The sequence below is a fragment of the Lissotriton vulgaris genome, chromosome 5 (assembly GCF_964263255.1).
Source record: "Lissotriton vulgaris chromosome 5, aLisVul1.2, whole genome shotgun sequence".
Taxonomy (NCBI): Eukaryota; Metazoa; Chordata; class Amphibia; order Caudata; family Salamandridae; genus Lissotriton; species Lissotriton vulgaris.
This window is the reverse complement of record NC_141693.1, coordinates 422,504,730-422,529,514: the sequence shown is the minus strand read 5'-3', so window position 1 is coordinate 422,529,514 and position 24,785 is coordinate 422,504,730. Positions and strand designations below refer to the sequence as shown.

At 47.9% G+C, this 24,785-nt stretch overlaps 1 protein-coding gene across 1 annotated transcript in view; it reads left to right on the top strand.

Annotated features, from left to right (window-relative positions):
- LOC147710999 (bone morphogenetic protein 2-B-like) overlaps window positions 1-14,927 on the top strand; it is a 77,202-nt gene extending 62,275 nt beyond the window's left edge. Inside the window, exon 4 of the mRNA XM_086920092.1 lies at window positions 13,640-14,927. Coding sequence (XP_086776218.1) covers window positions 13,640-14,082 — 443 coding nt within the window. The 3' untranslated portion in view covers window positions 14,083-14,927. The remainder of the gene's footprint in view (window positions 1-13,639) is intronic.
- Window positions 14,928-24,785: the final 9,858 nt, after the last annotated feature.

Below are 24,785 nucleotides of genomic sequence, written 5' to 3'. Positions count from 1 at the left end.
GCAGGTGAGGAACCCCCACAAGTTCCACTGCGACATCTCTCGTGATAAAGAAATAGTCTAAACGTGCCCAGGTCCCGGTATGTGATGTAAAGTGTGTGCCTTCCCGTCCCAGGGGGTACAAGTGTCGCCAGGCGTCCAATAGTCTGCCCTCTTCAATGATGCCCTCCAGCGCCTCCCGTGCCCTGGGTTTGTAGGAGCAGACCCCATCCGCTCTATCTAACTGAGGCAGCAACGCCAGGTTGAAATCCCCACCCCAGACCATATGTCGTGACGCAACAGAGAGGATTTTGCCCCAAAGTGTAGTGAAAAAGGCAGGTGTGTCAACATTAGGTGCGTACATGGTTACAAATGTAAAGGTGTCACGGCCTATCCTGCCCCATAGCAACGCATATCTGCCGTCCCTGTCAAGTAGTTCCCCCTACTTCTGAAATGGGATCTTGCGGGCAGTGAGGATAGCGACGCCCCTCGAATAGGTGGAATACGAGGAGAAAACACATTCTCCGGCCCACCTACTCGCGAAAGATGTCCCGCCCTGTGGTGACAGATGCGTTTCCTGCAACATAGCTACCTGCACATGATGTCTATCGAGATAAGCAAGTACATTACGACACTTTCTGGCATTATTCAACCCTCTAATATTCCAGGACAAACAAGTCAATTGTGCAGTCGCTGCCGGAGTAGCCATGGACAGCACAACAAAAAACATATCCGTGCCGATACAGGCAGCATAAGAAAGCTACCTCTGCCCCACCAGCATCGGCGCCTACACCAAGAGAAAGTCCAAACATACAGTCCAAGATATGAGTGCCTCACGAAACAACCCGCCCCTCCACCCACCCCAGCATCCCAATCATGCCAGAAGCCAAGCAATCCCACCCAGGATCCCACCCCCCTCCCCCCAAATGAAGCAACATTAACAGCTGAAACACCAGAAAGTCTGAGGGGGTCTCCCAGTGGGGGTAAGACATAGAGTGCACACAGCCACTTCCTAGACCCTAGCCCCGTTTCTGTGCCGCCCTTGGTGGAGACTAGGGCCAGGAAAGTGGTCCTTGGTTTACATTACCACAGGGATGTAGAGTCTGTGCAGGGTCATCGTCCACTTGGTCCCCCATGCCTGTGCGCCAAATTGTAGAAAAAGCGTGAGCCAGCGCAGCCGAGGTGCGCAGTGCAGCGGATGTTAGCAGTTAGTCTTCGTGTGGCGCCGGGGATAGGTCAGCATTGTCACGATCTTCCGCAGCATCCTGGCCTTCCCTGCGTGCTCGCCGGAGTGATTTGAGAAAGTCTTCTACTCTCTGCGGATTGGTGAAGAATCGTTGCTTGCCCTGGTGGGTGACTCGTAGCTTTGCAGGGTACAATAGTGCATAATCTATCTGAGCCTCCCGCAGCTTTTTAGGTCGAGCAGACCTACCCTCAATGCGTGAGCATTGAAGGTGTCTGCTTCAGACCTATTGTGGCCCGTCGGCCTGTGTTATTGGGAATGAGGACACCAATCTGTCACGAGCGTTTTTCCTCGCAGTTTTCACCGCGGGAGCGCGCGTCTGACCTGCGCATGCGCAGAGTACCCGCGCATGCGCAGGGTAACTCACAGCCCTTGCTCACACAGACGCAGGCAGGCAGCCCCCACCCCTCTGCATGCACGCACGCACACACAGGCGAGCGCATGCACACGCAGGCACACAGACACTCGCTCACACACACACACACCCCTCCCCCACAGTCACACACACGCACGCACACATACATACAAAGCCCGCCCGCCCCCGCACTCGCGCGCGCACATGCTTCCCCGCCCCCCGCTCCCCCCCGCACTCGCGCACGCACATGCTTCCCCCCCGCCTCCCCCCCCCTCAGCAACCCACTCACCGGCTTCCTTCGTGCGGCGGCTCTCCTCCGCTGCAGGGCCCGGCAGCAGGACTCTTCTTCCCTCCTTCGGCACCGGGGCGCAGGGTAGGCTCCTGCCTGCTCCGGTGCTCCAAACACGGCTCCGTCGAATCGCGGGTCTTCCGTGGGAGGCGGGGTAGGCTCCCGCCCTCCTACTTCCTGTTTCCTGTTATCGCGCCGGCCTGCCTGACTTCCTGGTCGCAGGCCGGCAGAGTGACGGCGGTGATTTGCGGTATGTATTTATTTTTTTACATTGCTTTTGTGCCACTGTATGGTGCGCACAAGGACACTGGCATCTGTGCAGCGATATCTTAGAGATTTCATCTCCGGTGTGTGCACACTTGTTATCGGAATGTCTCGTCTGTGTAGACTATGCAACTACTTGCAAGAGTGAATCTGAGAATGACAGTGTGTAACTGGAGTATGGCTGTGGAGGATATGAGAACACCGGCTCTGCGACTGCGCATGCGTTCATCTGCACTATTTGATTTCACAAAGCAATTAGTCCGAATTTGTCCTGGGAGGTGTGTGCCCGCGCGGATCATGTTACACAGTTTTGCCAGCTCTGTTCTGATCTTATTCGAAGCGTCCTTGACAATTCCCTCGTTCTCTTTTTAAAAAGGGCAGAACCCGTGCCAATGCGCCAGCTTTGCACATTTATAATAAGAATCAACATCTTACGCGAACTGGATTTTTCAATTTTTGGATGCATTTAGTGCTTTTTATCCCACTCACTTTAAAAATAAATCTCGTATAACCGTGCATTTCAATTAATTGTAAATAAAATAATACAAGCGGCTCCAGTTGGGAGAGCGATGCTAAAAAGACCTCTTATAAAAAACCTTTTCTTGGCTGCATCTTTTTTTTTTGTAGCGAAAATCTTCAAATAGTCTGGTGATTGTTTTTGCTAAAAACAAAATCATTACTGCGGCACGGAAACTGTGCCAGGGCGGAATTGGCCGCCTTCAGCTCTCAGCGCCCAGGCACATGCGGTCAGGGGCCCTTGCCACCCAACATGGCGAAGCTGGCAGCGCCGCAGGGGTTAATAAAAGTGGCCCTTGTGTGTCCTGCCCTTTTCAAGAAAGCACAATTTGTCTCCATTGTTTTAAAACCCGATGTACTTCAGAGCTCCATTGAGTGAGTAACTGCGACAGTGCAGCCATCTGCTTAGCGTACACTTTAATTATATTAATGCAGTAACTTTTACTTAATTAAAGTACATTATTGGCTAAATACGCTCCTGATGTTATTTCAGAAAGCAATACAAATACGACAGGAAGCGGGAAGGATTGAGAGATGAGTTCCGTTGCGGCTTCTGTTTTGTTCACCTTGAAATGCTGCATGTTAAACAGCCAGATTGGTTGAGCGCCCGTCTCCAAGCTGTCTGAGTGAGTTATTGACAGCCAGGCGCTGAATACAAGCCCGGAGCGCACTTTCACGCGCTGCCAGGGGCGCGTTTCCCTTTACCTCCACTTCAGGCAGCTTTTCGACCTTCCTTGCACGCCTGTGCGCGTGCTAGTTGACGACATACAGAAGTAAAGGAAAAAGATGTGGCCTAACGGCGCGAGCGCCCGACCTTGATCTTGGGGGAGCGGGTTCGAGTCTCGACGAGGGAGTCAACAACCTGTGATTCTGGGCAAATGTTTATTTATTCACACAAACTTTTCTTACCTTTTTGTTTTAGCGTTGTACTAAAGCTCTGACAACCGGCATGAAAGTGCGCAATTAAATGCCAGCTACGAGCTTTGTTTTCACCTTACAGCTTGCTGTACATCTATTTAACCTTTCTGGTAAAAGCTGCCACTATTTCAATCTGTTGCCAGTATGAAATGTCCCTCGCGCTTTAATCCTTGCGCCATGTTTACTTTTAAAATTGAAGGCTCGTGCTCTCCTTCACGCTTCACTACAAACATGTTACATTACAAATGCTATAGGTGTCACATTTGCGAATGTTATAACTATTGGCATTGTAAATAACAAAGCTATTAATTTAGCTATTTTCAAAACCAACACATAAATAAAAAAAATTGTCATTTACAAGACCAATAGCTTAAACTTTCCTAATGCGAGACCTATTGCATTGCAAATGCTTGTTCTTTACTGGTAGGAATTTGCACCGCTCTTCCTGCACCATGGGCGTGAAATCCGGGTAGATGGAAAAAGTGACACCATTATATTGCAGTGACCGTTGAGACCGGGGCGCCCGGAGCGCAGTGTCCCGATCACGATAGTTTAGCAGCCGAGCAATTATGGGACGCGGTGACAGGCCGGGTTTGGGCATGGGTGCCAATGAGCGGTGCGCCCTTTCGACGATGAACTGAGGCGAAAAAGCGTCCTCACCAATGGATCCCTTGAGCAGTTTCTCAACGTACAGCTCCATTCTGCCCGTGTCTGTGGATTCCGGCACATTGGTGACCCGTATGTAGTTTCGGCGGCTACGGGCTTCCAAATCCTCATTTTTTGCCGCTATGATCCTGAGTAGATTGTCCATCCTGGACAATTGAGTGGTGTGAGATGTGGCAACATCTGAGGTGTCGGAGATACGCTGCTCCGCAGCCGTGATGCGCTCCTAATGACGGTCAACCTTGTGTACCAGTGCGTCCAGCCGAGCGGTGACACCGTCAACCTTCTCAACAACAGTGGCGAAGCCCGGCCTCATCTCCTGTATCAGGCTAGTCAGGTCAGCGTCTTTGGCAGGAGAAATGGTGGCCTTCGGGGACGACGTGCTAGGGTCCGGCTTCAGCTGCGTCGATTTTGCGCCCTTTCTCGCGGTATCAAAACTAAGTTTGGTTTGGCGGTTCTCTGGCCGCACCATGATGGCGGCGGGGCGCCGCACCCTCGGGCCGTGGGGTGTGGGTCCCCGCGGGCCGTCGGTCAGTGACGCTATCACCAGGAGGCAGGGCCACAGCAGGTGTAGGATAGGTTTGCTCACCAACAGTGCAGCAAGGGTCTCAACGGTGACGATGCGGGGTCCTGGTGAGGTCGGGCAGGCCCTGTGCGGTCCGGTAGCCGGAGGGGGCGACTGAGCCCGAGTGCCGGAGTGATTAGAGCCCAGCTACTTGTCTCCGCTTTGTATGCAGGCGGTTCGATAGGCCCAGGTGTGAGTGAAGGTAGTGCAGTCGAACCTTAATGTGGGATCTCTACCCAGGTGCAGTGTTCGATCTTGGGCTATTGCAGCAGGTCAGCCAGCAGGGGATGGAGCAATGCCACTGAAATGAAGGGAGAGTGAGGAGGGTCCCTGACTGCTCCTAAAGGAGGTCGCGGCCGTTCGATGGCTAGGGACAGCGTCCCGATAGCAGGAGTAATGTGGTTGTCCTGGGCCGGCCGAGGCTCAAAATCGGAAGCTGCAGCAGGTTTAAGGGCCCGGGCCCGACAGTCAGCCCCCCGTGAGGCAGCCCCCTGATCTGCGCCGTCTCCCGAGAGCCCCAATTAGGTGCAGGTACTCCCGGGGGCTCAGGATGTGAAGCGTCCGCCCCCCGGCAGCTTCCAACGCAGAGGGATAGTAGGCGCCCGCTGTGCTGTGAACGAGGGCAGCGGGGGCAGTGAGGGGGGCCTCCGCACAGTCAGGCAGGCCGCCTCCTACCTTCGCCGCAAGTCCGCCGGCCAGAGCCAGTCCAGGGGTCCGGCAGTCGCACCGAGGAGCGGCCTAGCTCCTCTTGGCCAACCCCGGTCTTGCGTAGCTCGCTGCAGCCGGCCACGCACGCTCCTCCGCTCCGAGGCACCGGCCGGTGAAAACTTCCAGAAGGCACAGCTCGGGCTCCGAGCCTCACAGCGCCTTCAAACTTGGAACGAGTGTGGGGAAGGTCACCCTGCAGCGGATCACCGGGAATTGAGGCAAACGTGGGTCCCGTGGGGCAAAGGATAATGACAGGATTATGATCCAAGGAGCGGTAGCTGCGAGCCTAAGCAGCCATTCCGCTTACGCGCCCTCTAGCGCCCCCCTTCCTGTGTGTAATACTTTACTACGAGGAAGAATCAGGTATATGACATCTGCAATTAAATTATGCAGATGACCCATGCGATTGAATGGGGGATAATCCTGTTTTAGGACATCTATTGCAACTGAGCTGGATTCCTATACTTCTCGTGCCATGGGTGAAATGCACAGGATTCTTCACGGACTTTATATGTCACCTGAAGTAGAAAGTAGAATATCACAGGAGGTTAAATACTGTAAATGACTCCTGGGATAAAATATTGTATAAGACGCTTGTGGTACCTAAAGTAGAATCCTGCCAATGAAACAGAGTTTCACACATGAGGTGGACTATTGTCATAGACTCTTACAATAGAGTTATGGGTCTGACACCACGTGTGGCAGCTGAAGCAGAGATAAACGATTTTCCAAGCTTAAGTGAACTAAAAAAAATCTAGAAGGTAATGCATACACAAAGAAGGCTATCATAATCATAAATCTTTCATTTGCCTCCTCCAACCAGTGTCAACTGAATGAGTGTGGAACAAGTGATCAGTCCCATAAAAAGAAATGCAGTTTGAAGTGTGTTCCAGCTCCAGAGAGCAGCTAAGCCGAAGGTTCTAAAAAGCAAGAATCTCAAATGTCATGAACTTCTTTCATCTTCTTACCGAACAGTCGCACGTGAAAAAACACATTTACCTTCCTTCTTTGGAGAAGTAGGACCGCAACTGGAAATTTCAATCTTGCTGGTAACTTTGAAAAACTTTACACTGAAAAGAAAGGTCAACATTTCGAACCAAATGTAAGAAAGAAACTCACTCTAAATCACCAAAAGAATGAACACTATTAAAAAACGATATACAAAACTGTGCTAAAATAAATACACTTGGGTATCTGCCAATCCTCTAGTATATATAAACAAGTATTTACAATGCAATGTTCTCGTCTTTGTTAAAGTTAGAGCTATTGGCATTGCAAATGTCATTTTTTTCATTTATTGTTTTTTTTAACCGATAAATATATGGTATTGTCATTGACAATGGCAATAGGTAAGCATTAGAGAGTAGTAGAGAGTAATAGCTTAATCTCTCGCAAATGCGAGACCTATTGCATTTGTACCCACACACACACAGCCACACACACAGAACCCCACACACAGAGCCACACACACACACACACACACAGAGCCCCCCACACACACAGAGCCACACACAGAACCCCACACACAGAGCCACACACACAGAGCCCCCCACACACACACAGCCACACACACACACAGAGCCACACACACACAGAGCCACACACACACACAGAGCCACACACACACAGAGCCACGCACACACACAGAGCCCCACACACACGCAGAGCCCCCCACACACACACAGAGCCACACACAGAACCCCACACACAGAGCCACACACACACACAGAGCCCCCCACACACACAGCCACACACACACACACAGAGCCACACACACACACAGCCACACACACACACAGCCCCACACACACACACACAGAGCCACACACACTGAGCCACACACAGAGCCACAAACACACAGAGCGCCCCCCACACACACACACAGATCCACACATACACAGAGCCACACACACACAAGCTCTAAAGTAATTGAAGTGAAGTGCTTATCTTTTATATCTAGTTTTGTTATTTGTTTTATATCTCGCATTGACGTACATGCACTTTGTATTGTCAGAACTGTCTCCACCTAAGACCAATCAAGTGTTTTACATGATTATATTCTTTCACATGCGGAACTACTCGAATAGATTATACTACATATTTGTGATAGGCCATACCCATGTATGTTTTACCCAACCATGTTTATTTTATGTATCCACCCTTGCTCCATTTTTGCAATCGATTTTGGAGCACAACCAGGGAACAGAGGCAAGAAAAACTAGCATAACCAGGGGGCAGAGGCAAGAAAAGCAAGCACAACCATGGAACAGAGGCAAGAAAAGCGAGCACAACCAGGGAGCAGAGGCAAGAAAAGCGAGCACAACCAGGGAACAGAGGCAAGAAAAGCGAGCACAACCAGGGGGCAGAGGCAAGAAAAGCGAGAACAACCAGGGAACAGAGGCAAGAAAAAACTAGCACAATTAGGGAACAGAGGCAAGAAAAACGATCACAATCAGGGAACAGAGGCAAGAAAAACGAGCACAACCAGGGGGCAGAGGCAAGAAAAGCGAGCACAACTAGGGAACAGAGGCAAGAAAAATTATCACTACCAGGGAACAGAGGCAAGAAAAACGAGCACTAGGGAACAGAGGCAAGAAAAACGATCACAACCAGGGAACAGAGGCAAGAAAAACGATCACAACCAGGGAACAGAGGCAAGAAAACGGGCAAAACCAGGGAAAAGAGGCAAGAAAAACTAGCACAACTATGGAACAGAAGCAAGAAAAACGAGCACAACCAGGGAACAGAGGCAAGAAAAACTAGCACAACCAGGGAACAGAGGCAAGAAAAACGATCACAACCAGGGAACAGAGTCAAGAAATCGGGTACAATCAGGAAACAGAGGCAAGATAAGCATTCCCCCTCTTGCCCTCTCCACTGTCAAGGCACTTTCAACACTGTTGGAGCATTCCACAGATGACACTGCTCCCTCCACTGCCAAGGTAATCTCCCCCCTGCAGTGCACTGCTGACACTGAGGGGCATTCTCCCACTTATAGCACACTGCCCTCCCCCACGGACACGGCATTCTCCCCCCTGCTGACACTACTTGTAGCACACTGTCCTCCCCCACTGGCATGGCATTCTCCCACTTGCAGGGCACTGCTGCCCCAGTCAGCGCCCCCACATCTGCACCAGTGTTCTTCAACTGCACGACACCCCGTCTGTGCACCACTGTTCACGCGGAGTGCACAAGCCATAGCCCTCTGAAAGAGCCCCAGTCAGCACCCACCCCCCAGCTGCACCAGTGTTTTTCAACTGCACGACACCCCATCTGTGCACTACTGTTCATGTGGAGTGCACCAGCTCTCAACAGCTGCAACAGTATTAATAACCAACGGGTGCAAGCAACCCCATCGCTGCACTCTGCCCTCGTGCCACCAATGGATGCCTCTCCCGAGCTGCACCAGCTCACACACTGCTGCTCTGATGCACCCTGCATGGCACTAGTGCACTAGTGCACCAGTGACCCCAACGCACTACACCAATGCATCTTCAAATGTCTTTTATACTATTTGCAACAGCACCCCCATTACTTGCAACAGGGCCCTCCAAGAGCTGCACAAGCGATTCCCTAAAAGGCACCTGCCTCTCCCGAGATGCACACGCTCAACATTGCTGCTCTAGAGCACCGTGGGTAGCACCAGCGCACCATAACTGCCCTGGTGATCACTCAAATGCACCAACCCAAAGCAGCACTAATGCACTCTCCAGTCCACCAGTGCAGTACCATCGCGGCTGCACCAGTGTCACCAAAGAACTAAACCGATGCTTCATTGCTCTCCGAGCTGCAGCACCTCACACTTTACTGCACCAGTGCAGCTCAGTGGTTGCAAGGTCCAACAAGAACAGCACTAATCCTTCCACAAAATACACCAGCATATCCAGAGCTGGGCACGCGTGGTCACCCGCAGGTGCTCTAGTGTACCCCGGGTTTCACCAGCGCACCATAATTGCAATAGTGTTTCCTCAGGTACACAAGTGCACCCGCAGCTGCACCAATGCACTAGGTGTTACGTCAGTTCACCATTGCTGCACCAGCTTGCAGCACCAATGTCCCCCAAGAACTACACTGCTCGTCCCAAGACGTGTCACTGCTCGCCGATCTGCGGCATATCACACTTACCTGCCCCAGTGCAGTCCCAGTGGTTGCAAAGCCCAACAAAAACTTCACCAAAGCCTCCCCAAAATGCACCAACATCTGGGCTGCACAAGCTTGCCCTGAGCTGCACCAGTGTATCCTAGGGGCATCAGTGCACCACAGCTGCACCAGGATCTCCAACGAACTGCACCAGTGTATCCATGAATGCGTCAGTGCCAATCCGCACTAGGCCAGTGCACCCCGGGGTGCACTAGTGCACCATAGCATCTCCAGTGCTTCAATGCACCATCCCACCGACAGCTGCACTAGTGCACACTGCTTTGCACCAAAACTCCAAGAGACGAGAAAGGGCCGCTCAAGAACTGCACAGATCCCCTCATGGCTGGGTGAATGCTACCAGGTACGGACCACAGAGCTGCAGCAGTCCTTCCAGGGTGCATCAATTAAATGCCCACAGGGCTGCAGCCCTCGCCCTCGTGCATCGATCTAATGCATGCCCCATAGGTGCACCAGTGTCCACGTAATGCACAATATACATCGACATCCACTAATGTAACAGGGCCCCCCAACCACCAATTGCCACTGCTCCCCCTGATGCTCCGATGAGCCATCCGCCCTCTCTCACCTCTCTCCAGGGTGCTCGGGGTGAAGGTGGACGTGTCCCCGCCGGACTCCCCCTCCAGGCTTCGCTCAGGGCGCTGCCACAGCCGCCGTGATCACGGAGCAGCCTCTGCGAGCAGCCATGATCCACCACAGCCGAGGGAGAGCGGGACAGAGGAGGGTTGCGGGCAGAGGGAAGGGGGGAAGGGGTGGAGCCGAGCAGCTCCGGAGAGAGCCGAGCAGCACCGGAAAGAGCCGAAGTACGGCGGGGGGAAGACTGGGGGCAACCATGCCCCGTCCTCCGATCACTCACCCGCTCCTGAGCTCCTTAATGTTCTCCGGATTGAGTCTCTCCCCCCAAAGGGCCCAGCCCTTCAGCCCGCACGTTCAGGATGCCTCAGCAAGACCCAGTGGATTACTGCAACTCCTGCCTCAGGCTCGACCGCGTCGTCTCTCTTCAGTTTCCGGGCCAGCGCAGACTCCACATACGCGGTGGACCACGCCAAGAACACCACCATGTTTCTCCGAGGTCCAGCAGAAATGGATCGGAGAAACGCCCCGTCATTTTCAGACTGGGGGGCGTGTTTTTCTTTCTCTCCTCTTCCCATTGGCTGGAATGTAAACAACGGGCGTGTTTTGGCTTGTTGTTGTTTACATTCCAGCCAATGGGAAGAGTAGAGAAAGAAGCTAAAAAACACACCGCCGAATCCAAAAAAATCGGGGCTTAAATGGACAGACAAACCTCTTCTCCAATGGCTTGCCAGCATTTAGGAGGCCAGCCAATGGAGAAGAGGGGCGGGTTCAAGCCCCACTACTAGAAAACATAAAATCTCGCCAGCGAGACTGCGCAAGCGCAGCCTATGCTAGCCGAGACCTAAAAAAGGATAATTTCCCTGGTAATCTTCTAATCTTAAAATAATTGGGATGCTGTCTGTTCACAAAGGCAAATTTATACCTGTAGATTTACTCATTTGTAAAGTAACTACTGCACCTAATAGTTAATTTACACTTTTTTGCTAGTCACGGTTTCTGCATGTAAAGTTACTACTAAATGCAGGCTTACATATCTCTACAACTTCAGAAGTGGGGGCGGAGTCTGCTGGAACATGATATAAAAGTGTAAAGTTACTACTAGTCAATTTTCATATATAGGCGGAGGTCTTCCCCATGGAGGTGCAGATCCCACAAATGCAGGCTTTCATGTCTCTACAACTTCAGAAGTGGGAGTGGAGTCTGCTGGAACACGATATAAAAGTGTAAAGTTACTGCTAGTCAATTTTCATATATAGGCGGAGGTCTTCCCCATGGGGTGCAGATCCCACTACCGTAAAGTACAGGGAAATATTATAAAGTTTAATAACTATAAAAAAGGAAACAATGCTAATTACCTTCAGATAATTCTCATTAACATAGAACTAAAAAACAAACTGCTATTTGCTCATCAAATCAAATGGTTAATACATATTTAAATACAATGTAAATGTTTAATTATTTTCAAATAAAAAATGTGTTCAGTATAACTTTTAACACTTAAAATATTGTGTCTATATTTGTGAGTGTGTGTAATTTACAATCCGAAAGAATGTATTTTATTTAAGCTTATTTCCTAAGGGCTGTCGTTTTAAGTAGGGGAGTGCCAAACTTGCATAATTTCATATTTATGAAAAATGTCAGTAACATTCAGCGTAACTATGCAAAATGGAAAATCTGCTTATGGCACTATATTTTATGTGTACTCAAGTCAATTTGAGATAAGAGGACTCATTTCGAGCTAAAAAAAATAGCACGTAAAACACAAGCGGCATGAATCGCATCATCTCGGGTTCTGATCATTCAAGATGCTCCTGTGAAGTGGCGCTCAATTTTTGATGTGTGACCTGGCCTAATAGAGTCATTTCAGGAATTTCGGGTGAGAAGCCGATTAAGAAATTACAATATAATGAGAGATTAAGACAGCATGACAGAAATTTCGCCCAGGCCTAATTTTAAGTCTCTCCCTCCATTATATTCTATGGGAGTGTGTTGCATTACCTGTGAGTGGCCATGTTTGGTCTGTGGTGCTGGATGTATGCCAAGCAAAGATGGAGCACATTTACTACTATTTTGGTTCAGTTTTAGCTGTAGTAACTCTAGAAGTGCAGTTTCTGAATAACAATGGTCTTACTTCTTTGTGGATTAGTGTATGTAATTGTGCTCTCTTAAGCGAGGTGAAAGTGCTTCCATATTTTGCGTTGCACTTCACCATGCAGTTAGCAAATAATAGGCTGCAGTCTCCAGGCTTTGGCTCTTTATCTGCAATCTGAAAGTTTTGAATTTAGTTTGAAATATATTAATCTTCAGTGACCTGGCAATAAAGTAAAATGACCATTCCCCAGAAAACAAAAAAATTACAGAAGCCAACCTCCACATGATGTTACATCTACTGGCAGGTCTTTATCATGAACTCTCCTGCCATATTGAGTATGCACAATAAAGGGCAGTCTCTGTTTTGCGCCTATCTTTATATGTTTCTAGAGACTTATGTTGGCCCTTTCCCGATATCTTCCCATCACGAAAAGAAGCGAATAAGTTCAGAACCCACCTCTAGAGCAAGGCATTCTTTATTTTCCAGTTGTGGCTGAGTTCAACCCAACGTTAATACTTTTCTTGCTTCTCTATCGAAGATTTTCTAATCCACGTCATCATAATGGCCAACACATGATTTACGAGTCACCAGTGCTATCTCGTAAGGAGCACTTCTATTTACTAGGAGAATTTTACTGGTGGATTGCTATGCATCCAGGGCCACATTTACCTGTGTCTTAACACCCCTGATAGAAAATAATCAGTATCATCCTGCTAAGACCTATACTCATAAAAATCATGGATCTCGTCCATCATATCTTTACTTCGTTTCATTCCATAAAGTCAAAATAACCCTTTTTTTTATCTTGTAGAGCTTTTCTTCTCTCTAAAGATCCGATTATTAGAACATTAATAAACGCTGGCCCAAAAAACAGCCGCTGGGATCTTACAAAATCTGCATTGAATACAGATGACAAAAATCAATATGCGCCACATTGTTAGATGATACATTACCAGACAAACTTAATAAACCAAAATTTGTATTTAGCTGCTCATATGAAGTGTAAACAAAAGATATTGTTGCTGGGGCAGCCAGGCCTCTACAGATCCGGATAACATAACATAACATAACTTTTACCAGCTGTTTTAGTGTATAATGTTCAGTTATTGTACATTCTTTTGTCTGCTGCTTTTTGAAGGAGGCAATTTAAAGAGTAACTTTTATAGTGCAAGTGATTTTATCCAATACTGCACATAACACTTGGGTTGACTATATTGGTCACCATGTCAAATATTCATCCTTGTTTTGTTCTCATTGGGAGTCAATGTAAATGGTTACTGTGCTTGAAACTTTAATTGTTGCTCTTTTCCTACCAGGCTTTCCACCTGCACAAGCGGAACTTCCACAACTTCAGCTTAATCAGAACATTGTCCCCTCTGTAATTGACCTGAAGAAAATCAGACAGATACGGGACCTTTCGATGTCTGCCCAGCACCATCGCATGTCCTGCCAGCGGGTACCCCTCTACGTGGACTTTGAGGAGATTGGCTGGGAGGGGTGGATCATCTCCCCGCGAGGATACAATGCCTACCACTGCCGCGGGGCCTGCGTCTTTCCTTTGGGGCAAGGATTGGGTGCGACCAATCATGCCACGGTGCAGTCCATTGCCCATGCCCTGAAGCTCTCCAAGGACATTGACACTCCCTGCTGTGTGCCTGATAAGCTTCAATCCATCAACCTGCTCTACTTCGATGATGAGGAAAATGTGGTCCTCAAACAGTATGATGACATGGTGGCTGTGAGCTGTGGCTGCCACTGACCGCAGTCTGTTTTTTTTCCATTGCTTCCCACCTCCTGCTAGAAGCCATGCTTATATTGTCACACGTGGCGAAAGTAAAAAGCTGTTCTCTTACTTGATCTTTACTGTCGCATGACCTGAGCAACATTGTCCCATGAACATGTAAACAATGTCCCCTGAGCTCATCAAAATGGTCCCATGATTTCATTAGCAAACACTTGTGAACTTGTCAATACTGAATTTGAGCGTGTTGAGCGTGTCAAAAAAGATCAATAAAACCCATTCGCTGTCCTACGAGCTTGCTAGCACTATCCTATGTGTTGCATCAGCATCTTCCAACTAGCTTCTAAACACCTTTCAATAAGTTTGTCAACATTACTCCATTATCACATCAGCGCCACCTTTTAAGCTTGTGAACACTGCTCCGTTGGCACACCACCTCCTTCCCCCGAACTTATCGAAGTGTCTACCTGAGCAGACCGCTATCCTATGAGCATATCAACAACTTCCAACAAGCTTATGAACATCAGTCCTTTAAAATACCAATTCTTTCTAATGGGCTAATCAAAAATGTTCCATGTGTGCATGTAGCCATCTCATTAACAACTCATGAGTTCATCGATGTCAACCTAAATCTTATCAGTGCCATTCTCTGAGCTCATCTAAACTGGTTCATGGTATCAGCTCTTAACGCGTGATCTCACTGTGACTATCTAATCCGGCCCAAACAGGTGTGTCTGTCATAGGGGCTCCTAAAATATGTGACCATGGGGCAAACCTAGAGATTAACTGACTCAGCACCACACCTACCAGTCTTGTTGACCTTCCAAAAGAAGGACAACAGGGCTTTGTTTTAGTTCTTTTCCTCTACCCCACCTTCCCATGGCATGCCCAGGCAATGTCATGTGTAGCTATCTGGTGATAGGCCTCAGTTTCCAGTAGGGGAACCCGCACCAACCAATTTGATGGAAATATAAAAACATTTAACTTACATCTGAAAAGGAAGGGATCGTACTTTGCTTTATTCTTCGTCCATGTTCAGAGAATCAGAGAACTAAGCATTAACTCTGCACTGCAGATATAAATAATGAGAGAAGACAGACTCTTCCTACAAGACCTAGCTGTTGGCATGTTTCACCATTTTACCCTGGTACTTAACTTATTTTTAGTATTAAAGTGTACCCTTTTAATGACGGGATCTGTTGATTTGCTTGAAATTGTGCCATATCGTGTTAATGTATGTCTCACACCAACGAAGACATTTTTTGAAAGTGTGGCTATAGCAGGAATGAGATACCTACTGTATTTGAGACAAGAAAGTTGGAAAGCCTTGTTTTGACTCTGCAAATGTTTAGGCCTGGGCTCCTCAGCTCAATGATTCTGAGATAGATAGGGAAGTACATGTCCTTTCCTGGTTCCTGCCGGGGAAATTCCTGACGCAATGGACATGGATTTAATGAAAATAAAAAACAATTGCAAAGTCAATGGGTCTGGTGTCGGCGAGCCTGCCAGGAATTGTTATTTATTTATTTGCTGTGCTGCCATATACAACATGCAAAGACGTTTGGCCTGCCTCTAAAAACATAAAAATAAAAGAATGGCTCAGCAGCCCAGGCACGCCTCCCCCATTATAGGAGTGTACTTCTGTTTAGGTTAATGTGCTCGTGCGGTCAGAGAAAATGCCATTACTCACAGCGCAAGAGAGCGAGTGGATAAAGTGAGTGCCCCACTGACCCATGCTGTGTCGGGGCCGGTTTTAGCACTGGCGGAGCCCTGTGTGACAATCAGCCTGATTCATCATTGGGAGGTTTTGCGAGTCTGAAATAGCGAATCATAAGGAATCGCTACTCCAGACTCGCAAAACGGGATTCATGTAGGAATAGCAAAATTTTTTGCGATTCCTACTGATTCCTTATTTGCGAATAGCAAATTGCTAATCGCAAATAAGGAATAACTCCCCATTCATTCCTATGGGCCAAAAGGCCCATAGGAATGAATGGGGAGTATTCCTTATTTGCGATTAGCAATTAGCTAAGCGCAAATAAGATAGCGATTTAAAGGGTGCCAGGGGTGTCCAGAGGACACCCTGTAGCACCCCTTAAATGCTAATTTAAACAGGTGTTGCGCACACACATGTCCAAAGGACATGTGTGTGTGCAACATGCAACTCAGAAAAATGCTTTTAAAAGCATTTTTCTGAGTTTTCGCTATTTACCACGAGGTTTGACCTCGCGGTAAATAGCGGGCCGAAATTGCGAATTCGCAAATTTTAAATGGATGATGAATTGCATTTAACCACATGGCTGCTGGGCGTTTTCCCCCCCTTGTGCTGGAAAATGCCATTTTAGTGGCACCATGACGAGCTCAGCTCGTCATCAGCACACGACACCCGTGGGTGATGACGAGCTGAGCTCGTCATCAGCATCGAAAGGGTTAAGGAATCTCAAATAGAGATTCCTTAAATGTAATTCATCGCAAAATAGCGAAATCGCTATTACCGATTTTTGCATTTGGGATGATGAATCCCAAATGCAAAAATACCGCTCGCAAAGGGCCAGATGCTCAGAATCTGGCCCTTTGCGAGCCGATTTCGGCTTGATGAATCAGGCTGAATGTTTGTTGGCGCCCCCTTCAAATGGTCACCTCTGCCACGAATTTCCTCACTACCACCATTTAACAGTGCCCCTGTACACTCCATAACCGCAGTCTCTCAGATTCATTTAGTTTTATAGCACCACTCACACCAGTGTAAGGTGTCACAGCACTTTACATCACACACACATTGCACAGAGAGAGTCATTCGTGTGTAAATCAATGTTTAGGAAATGTTACATAAGACAGAGGACTACAAGGTTTAGGAGTCACATGCCATCCATACTGGTAGGCAGTATAGTTTAAGAGTCCTTCGTTTGGAAAAGCACAAATTCAGAATTTAAAAAGTAGGCAGTAGCACCATTGTTAAAGGTTCTATTTAATAATAAAAATTGATTTCAACTCAAATGAACCCTCTTTGCAAGCTTAAGATAATGAAAGACCGGGCAAAAAACATATATCTCTAATATATACCTTGCAGTTTTCATGCAGCTCTTTGATGACAGTTAATAGCTCAATGTTCTATATTAGGATTTTTAACTTATAAACTACAAGTAACAAAAACATCTCTCTGACAAAAGCAGTAACACACTGAGCTATTTACATTATATGCACTTTGTGATCTTGCTTGGGACACGTTCTTTGCAGCAGGCATATTGACCCTCTGCGCTACCTTATGGTGAGTCAAAACTTCCACTAGACAAAACTACAGTACCTCTCCAGGAGGAACATTAATCACCAGCGTTGTCTTGACATTGTTAATGATGCCTGAAAATTGCTGAATGCCAGGAACGAGGCAACATGACGTCCCCATCCCAAGTCAGGTCCCGGTGCAGTGGCACCGGCCGCACTGTCCTAGAGCGGGCCCTGTGCTGTATGATGTCGCGGACAGAAGCAAAATGTGAATGACAGTGTAACTGACCAACGGAAGAAGATGCTGTAATGTACTAACAAGATCAAACTAAAGTGGGAAATAGTACATCATTGGGGCAGGATTTATGTAATGATTTTTCATTTCTTGGTATCACAGCACTAAAGGCTATGAAGTGTAAATCAAAACATTTTCGTGTTGTCTCATGATACCAAGATAATACTTCTGGATGACAGATCTGGCATATCTTTCTTCCATTTGGATAAACAAATATTTAGCAATACCAGTGTAGGAGATGCAATTTCCCTTACTTTGACCCGTAAGACCACATTTTCTTTCCAATAGAAGCACATTGGTAAATATTTCCTCTGGGTTCTTGAGGACAACATGCCAGCAATCCTTTTTTTCTGTCACTCAGCTCAAGAATGACATCAGTATCAACAGTGGTTAAACCAGGTGTGAAACATTATTTATTAATAGCACACCCTTTCAGGGTGTCAAAGCCAGGTGGAGGCCACAGACCTCTGCAAGACACAACATGTGGAAGGTAGCACTGAAAAGTGACCACATAAAAGAGGTAGTGAGAACAACTTGAAGGCCCCAAACTTGAAGGGGACTTCACAAGAACAGAAATATTATATAGCTAGGAGGTTTGCCGGTTGGCATTAATACACCCTTCCACCATTCCAGAAAGAGGCCAGAGACAGGTATAGCCACGCTTTAGGTGGGGAGGCAGTCTGAAAGGTCCTAACCAATAGGATGGGTGATGGATCTAAACACAACAGCATGAGAATTGATGGACATGATCAAAACAAAAGGAGACAGAACCGTGAACTGAACTACCAGAGGAGAACGCACACAGAGAGCTACTGGGGAACGCCCTACTGGGGTACTGGCCAAGGGGTAAACAAAGTGGATTGACATGAATAATAACCAGAGAATGGCCAGAAGGATGAACAACAAAGAAAGAACTGTAGGAAGGTGGTGTATTATGTGGTGTGGTGGTTGGACCTCACCATGTAATACTATCACAATACCCCAAAGATGGTCCTTGGATTCACACTAATAAATACTTAGCTCAGTCCTGCTAGTGTGGCAAAGAACAGTCAGGCTTTACTAGAGGAACAAGTGTTAAGCATTTCAGAGTGACAACATGAGCGATAAGTAATTGACACAACTCGAGAGAGAAATCTGACACCAATTAAAACAAGCATTGGCATAGCCAATAGGTCTCGCATTTGGGACCTTATAAGTGTTTACCCATGCAACAGTTGGTGTTGTTGCACAAAGGATACTCTGCTCCATAACTAAATACTTATAGGGTCCAAAAAGCGAGCCCTATTGACTATGCAAATGCTCGTTTGTTTTTTGTTGCTGTTTTGTTTAAGATGCCAGCTCTACAATAGCTGGACATGGTTTTTGCTAACAGTTCTTTGCATCAAATTAACTTGTTTTCATTGCTCTGAATGTTGTTTCCATTCTGGTTGTAGGAAGCAGTCATTCCCAGAGGTGTGGGGGCTGCCTAGCTGTGCGCATGTGCCGAACTTTGCAAATGAGAAAAAGCCTGGTGCAGGCGCAATTTACAAGTGTGGAGTGAGTGAGCCCCAGGCAGCATGACTCACTCACACAGGAGTTTATGCACTGCACCTCCATACTCAGCATGTTTAAGGAAACTCGACCCACTCCCTTCCAGGCATCGAACACATATTTACCAAGAAACTCTAGGAAGAGCCTGCCTGCTGCACTGACGGCAGGTGGTGTGTGTGCCTGGTGAAAGCGTGCACTGACGGCTGGTGGTGTGTGTGCCTGGTGAAAGTGTGCACTGACGGCTGGTGATGTGTGTGCCTGGTGGGAGCGTGCACTGATGGCTGGTGATGTGTGTGCCTGGTGGAAGCATGCACTGATGGCTTGTGGTGTGTGTTCCCAGTGGAAGCGTGCACTGACGGCTGGTGGTGTGTGTCTGGTGGAAGCGTGCACTGACGGGTGGTGGTGTGTGTACCGTGTGTGCCTAGTGGAAGTGTGCACTGACGGCTGCTGGTGTGTGTGCCTGGTGAAAGCGTGCACTAATGGCTGGTGGTGTGTCTGCCCAGTGAAAGCATGCACCGGCAGCTGGTGGTGTGTGTGTGCCTGGTGAAAGCATGCACTGATGGCTGGGGGTGTGTGCCTGGTGGAAGCATGCACAGACGGTTGGTAGTGTGTGACGCTGGTAGTGTGTGTGCCTTGTGAAAGTGTGCACTGGCGTCTGGTGGTGTGTGTGCCTGGTGGAAGCGTGCACTGATGGCTGGTGGTGTGTGTTCCTGGTGGAAGAGTGTATTGACGGCTGATGCTGTGTGTGCCTGATGGAAGCGTGCACTGACGACTGGTGGTGTGTGTGCCTGGTGGAAGCAGGCACCGACGGCTGGTGGTGCATGTCCCTGGTGGAAGCGTGCACTGATGGCTGGTGGTGTGTGTGCCTGGTGAAAGTGTGCACTGATGGCTGGTGGTGGGTGTGCCCGGTGAAAGCGTGCACCGACGGCTGGTGGTGTGTGTGTGCATAGTGGAAGCAGGCACAGACAGCTGGTGGTGTGTATGCCTGGTGGAAGCATGCACCAATGGCTGTTGGTGTGTGCCTGGTGGAAGCGTGCACTGACGGCTGGTTGTGTGTGTGCCTGGTGGAAGCGTGCACTGACGGCTGGTGGTGTGTGTGCCTGGTGGAAGTGTGCACTGATGGCTGGTGGTGTGTGTGCCTGGTAGAAACATGCACTGACGGTTGGTGGTGTGTGTGCCTGGTGGAAGCATGCACGAATGGCTGGTGGTGTGTGTGCCTGGTGGAAGCGTGCACTAACGGCTGGTAGTGTGTGACGCTGGTAGTGTGTGTGCCTGGTGAAAGTGTGCACTGGTGGCTGGTGGTGTGTGTGCCTGGTGGAAGCATGCACTGACGGCTGGTGGTGTATGTGCCTGGTGGAAGAGTGTATTAACGGCTGGTGGTGTGTGTGCCTGGTGGAAGTATGCACTGACGGCTGGTGGTGTGTGTGCCTGGTGGAAGTGTGCACTGATGGCTGGTGGTGCATGTCCCTGGTGGAAGCGTGCACTGATGGCTGGTGGTGTGTGTGCCTGGTGAAAGTGTGCACTGATGGCTGGTGGTGCGTGTGCCTGGTGAAAGCGTGCACCGACGGCTGGTGGTGTGTGTGTGCATAGTGGAAGCATGCACTGACAGCTGGTGGTGTGTATGCCTGGTGGAAGTGTGCACTGACGGCTGGTGGTGTGTGTGCCTGGTGGAAGCGTGCACTGACAGCTGGTGGTGTGTGTGCCTGGTGGAAGTGTGCACTGATGGCTGGTGGTGTGGGAGGGAGGGGGTAGTGCAAGCAGAGGTGCCTGATTACAGCAATAAAAACACAGATGTCAGATGTGCACGTGCACAAGCTCGTGAACGCAAGCTGTAGGCCAGCAAAATCCTCTGGTGGCACTTTTAAAAGCCACTTACTAAATGTCTCGAAGAGACAGCGCATGTGCTGTCTCAGGAGAGACCTAACAAATAGAGTGTATTTTTATCTTAAATTAGACACCAAAGCAAATAGCATGCATATAACTGGCATTATAGATTTTTGAAGCATAATAAAATCAGTGCAAAATAATACAATGAAGCTTTATCATTGCTGTCAATGGGAAAAATCACTTGTGACAATTGCTCAATTGCAGATTGAGTTGCGTGGTACCCTTGCAAGGTAAAGGTAATGCCGGTCTCAAGACCAAGCCATGGAGGCCCAACCACCCCCCCCCCCCCGCCACCCCCCCCTCCCCAGACCTTACCAGATGTTACCAGACTAGTCCTTGAGTCAAGGCATTCAGCCCTAAATGGCAGGCTGGGACAGAAAAATAACTCTTGAAACCCCCCTTAAGGACAGGTACATGGCTATGAATGAATGAATTGTGTCTTATACCGCGCTAACTTAGCCCAATGGGCGTCAAGGAGCCTACATCAAATAAGGAACTAGCCAGGTCAGACAGCAGTATCTAATTGGTAGGCTCTGATGAAGTACCAGGTTTTAAGGGCCTTTTTAAACAGGTCGATGGAGGGTAAGGTTTTGATCTCCACCGGAAGGGAGTTCCAAAGCTGAGGAGCGGCAACAGAAAAAGCTCTCGCTCCCCATCTGGTCAACCTAGCGTGGGGCACTACCAATTGGTGTAGCCCGGCCGATCGTAGGCATCTCGTGGGTACATAGCGGGTGAGCAGGGTACCAAGTGCGTCCGCAGGGCCAGCCGCAAGTGCTCTATATGTGAGACATAGAAGCTTAAAGGAGATTCTAAACTGGACGGGGAGCCAGTGAAGATTTCTCCTAGCAATGGTGGCAGATGATGCTATGGGAATGGCCAGGACGAAGCGCGCTGCGGCGTTCTGTACAGTTTGCAGTCGATGGATAAGGCCCTTGTTGGACTCCACATAAAGAGAGTTACAATAATCAAGCCTGGAGCCAACAAGAGCAATCGCAATCTGTTTGCGCGCCTGGAAGGGGAGATAGTGGAGAATTCTTTTTAAAATCTTGATGACACCCCAGCAAGTGGCCACAGTCCTATTCACTTGGAGCGTCATGGAGAGTGAAGTGTCAAAGATGAGGCCGAGGTTTCTGGCCGATTGGGAGGGAGTGGGGCAGGTGCCGAGAGATGAAAGCCACCACTCGCTCGACCACAAGTGTTGGTCTTTACCGAAGACCAAGACCTCTGTCTTGTCGCCATTCAGCTTTAGGAAGTTAAGGATCATCCCCTCCGCCACTCGCTGCATGCATGACCTAAAGCTGAATGCGGATGTACTGACAGAGTGGGCCAGCGACACCATGATCTGGGTGTCGTCTGGCTACACCACCCTGCCCGACTTCAAGGGTTCAGAAATTGGGATCTCATTGGGATTTTCAAAGTAGATGACATATGGAAGGGGATTACTCGCTGTAGCGGGCACCAGGCGTTTCCCAAGTGGGCCCCCAGGGTGGAGGCCAGTTTTGGGTCCCTGGGGGGGCTATTTTTGTTACAGGGCCCAGCAATATTGGCCCTCTGTAACAAAATCGGACGAAACCGGCCCTAGCAAACAGCTCGGCAGCACCCCCCATGACTCCCAGGGGGGCCGGTCGAGCAGTTTGTGGGGGCCGATTTTGGTTCCCAGTCCGGCCCTGGGCAGTGTAATGAGTTAAGGTCCTTTACGAAGCTCCAAAGTGAATATTCCCTACACAAATCCCAATTCTACAGATACTTGTAGATGCTTCCACCCCCAGTTCAAGCTCCTGAAATCCGCACTAGAATACAAACCCCTCAAGGCACAAATTCACCTGGACCCCACAGGCATATCTCCCAGATATACAAATCCCTAGTTAAGAACACCTCTAACTCCCTGCAGGACCTGAAGATCAAGTGGGAACTATTGGTTGATCCTCTTGATGAGCCAGAATGGAGGGATGCATGCATGTCTCAGAGAATATTGGCGATTCCATCCAGACTCCAATTCATGCAATTCAATTATCTGCATATGACCTAACTCACACCTCTGCTTATATGACAGGCCAACAAGCTGGCCGCACATACATGTATTCAATTTCAATATGCAGGGGCTGACCTCAACTACGTCACGTGGGAGCATCCTACCATTCAGAGAAACTGGTGCAGAGTGTTTGAGGAGGTCTTAGCATTGTTGGGAGATGCTGTGGTATCCTCCCCAAGGATATCCTTGCTTGGTACTGTGGAGGATTATGTTGGACTGAGGGGGACCACACACTTCTAATTATTGGGAAAGTACTAGCTAACCGTGACATTGCCAGAAGCTGGCACTCCACTCGACCTTCGACATGGGTGATCTGGAGGGCAGCATTAGACTGGTAACCCAAATTTAAAGAGCCAATTTATATGTCGAGAGAATGCCCAATAAAACACAAAAAGAAATGTGGAAATGGTTGACTCATTATGGCCTGGATTGAACAGATTTATGAAGAGCCAGTGTTGGACCGTTGTTATAATTCCTGATGCCAGTCTGTTTTCTGTCGTATTGTTGTGTAAGACAATAACATTTAGTAACATTTTCATTATAAAAAAAAGGTTGTAGGAAAGATGTAGCTCATACGAGATAAATGGTCATACGTTGAGAGTGGAGGTAGGGGTTAAGAGTCCAAAAGGAGTCAAGTGGGGAATTGAGAAGGCAAGACCTGTTAGATGTGTTAAAAAGTTGGTTAAAGTAATGATTAATGCTGCATAAGAAGCAAACACACAGGATAGGGGGCGCCTAGAAGTCCTTACTGGTAAATCATGGCTGAAGTCTGGGCTTCGTGATAGAAGAAAAGCAATTCTTTTTTCAAAATCCATGTGCAGTTGAGTTCTAAAGGTGGTAACTAGCTCTACATCTTTTTTGGAAGTTTTAATTGGTCTGTACTATAATTGGGAAGTGGATAAGGCCTAAAGTATATGGGCCATAATGAAGAGGTGTAAGAAACAGTGTGTGAAATGAGTCAACGGGCAAGAAAATACACTAAAAGGTACCAGGGGGTATTAAGCTGAATAAATGGATGAGGTAGGTGAGAGAGAAATAGTACAATTTTTAATAAAATGTCCAAGTTTTGGCTCTGGAGGGTCAGAAAAAACAGCAATACTCTAACAGTCGTGTTGAATTGGTAAATTCTCCAAAAAGTCTACGAAGCCCAAGCAGGCATTTCATTGATATCAGCTTCACGTGTATTGTAAAATACAAGGTGCAAAAAGGTAATAGTAGTGGTGTCAGTGTTGTGAATAAACCTGCAGATTAACAAATTATGCCTGTCACAGAAAATAATCGCATTAAATGGCTAATTCAGTGTGTATGTAAAAATAACAGAGGTGCTGTGGCAATTGACAAAATTAAAGTTGATTTCCTTAACATGGGACATGTTTTTCAGGAAGTCAGATTTCAAATCAAGTCAAGTCAAAGATATGTTTATTATGATCGTAATCTTTAAACAAGAGCAAGAAGCAATACCACAAGTTTAAAATATTCTTATAAAAGGTGATAAAACATGTAATAAATAATACATTATAGATTAAAAATCTTATATACACTTAAAAGTTACAAGCCGGCACCATTAAAATTGCACTTATACTAAGACTTATTTTCAAATTAAACCACTTTTCATTTCCTTTTAGATCGGATGTTTAATTCATTAGTTTAAAATTCATAACATTTTAAAAATTACTCCTGACTTCTTAGAAGTCTCTGGACCGCCTTTATATCTTTTCCTAGGGCAATAGCGATCTCAATAGTGGGCATTTCTGT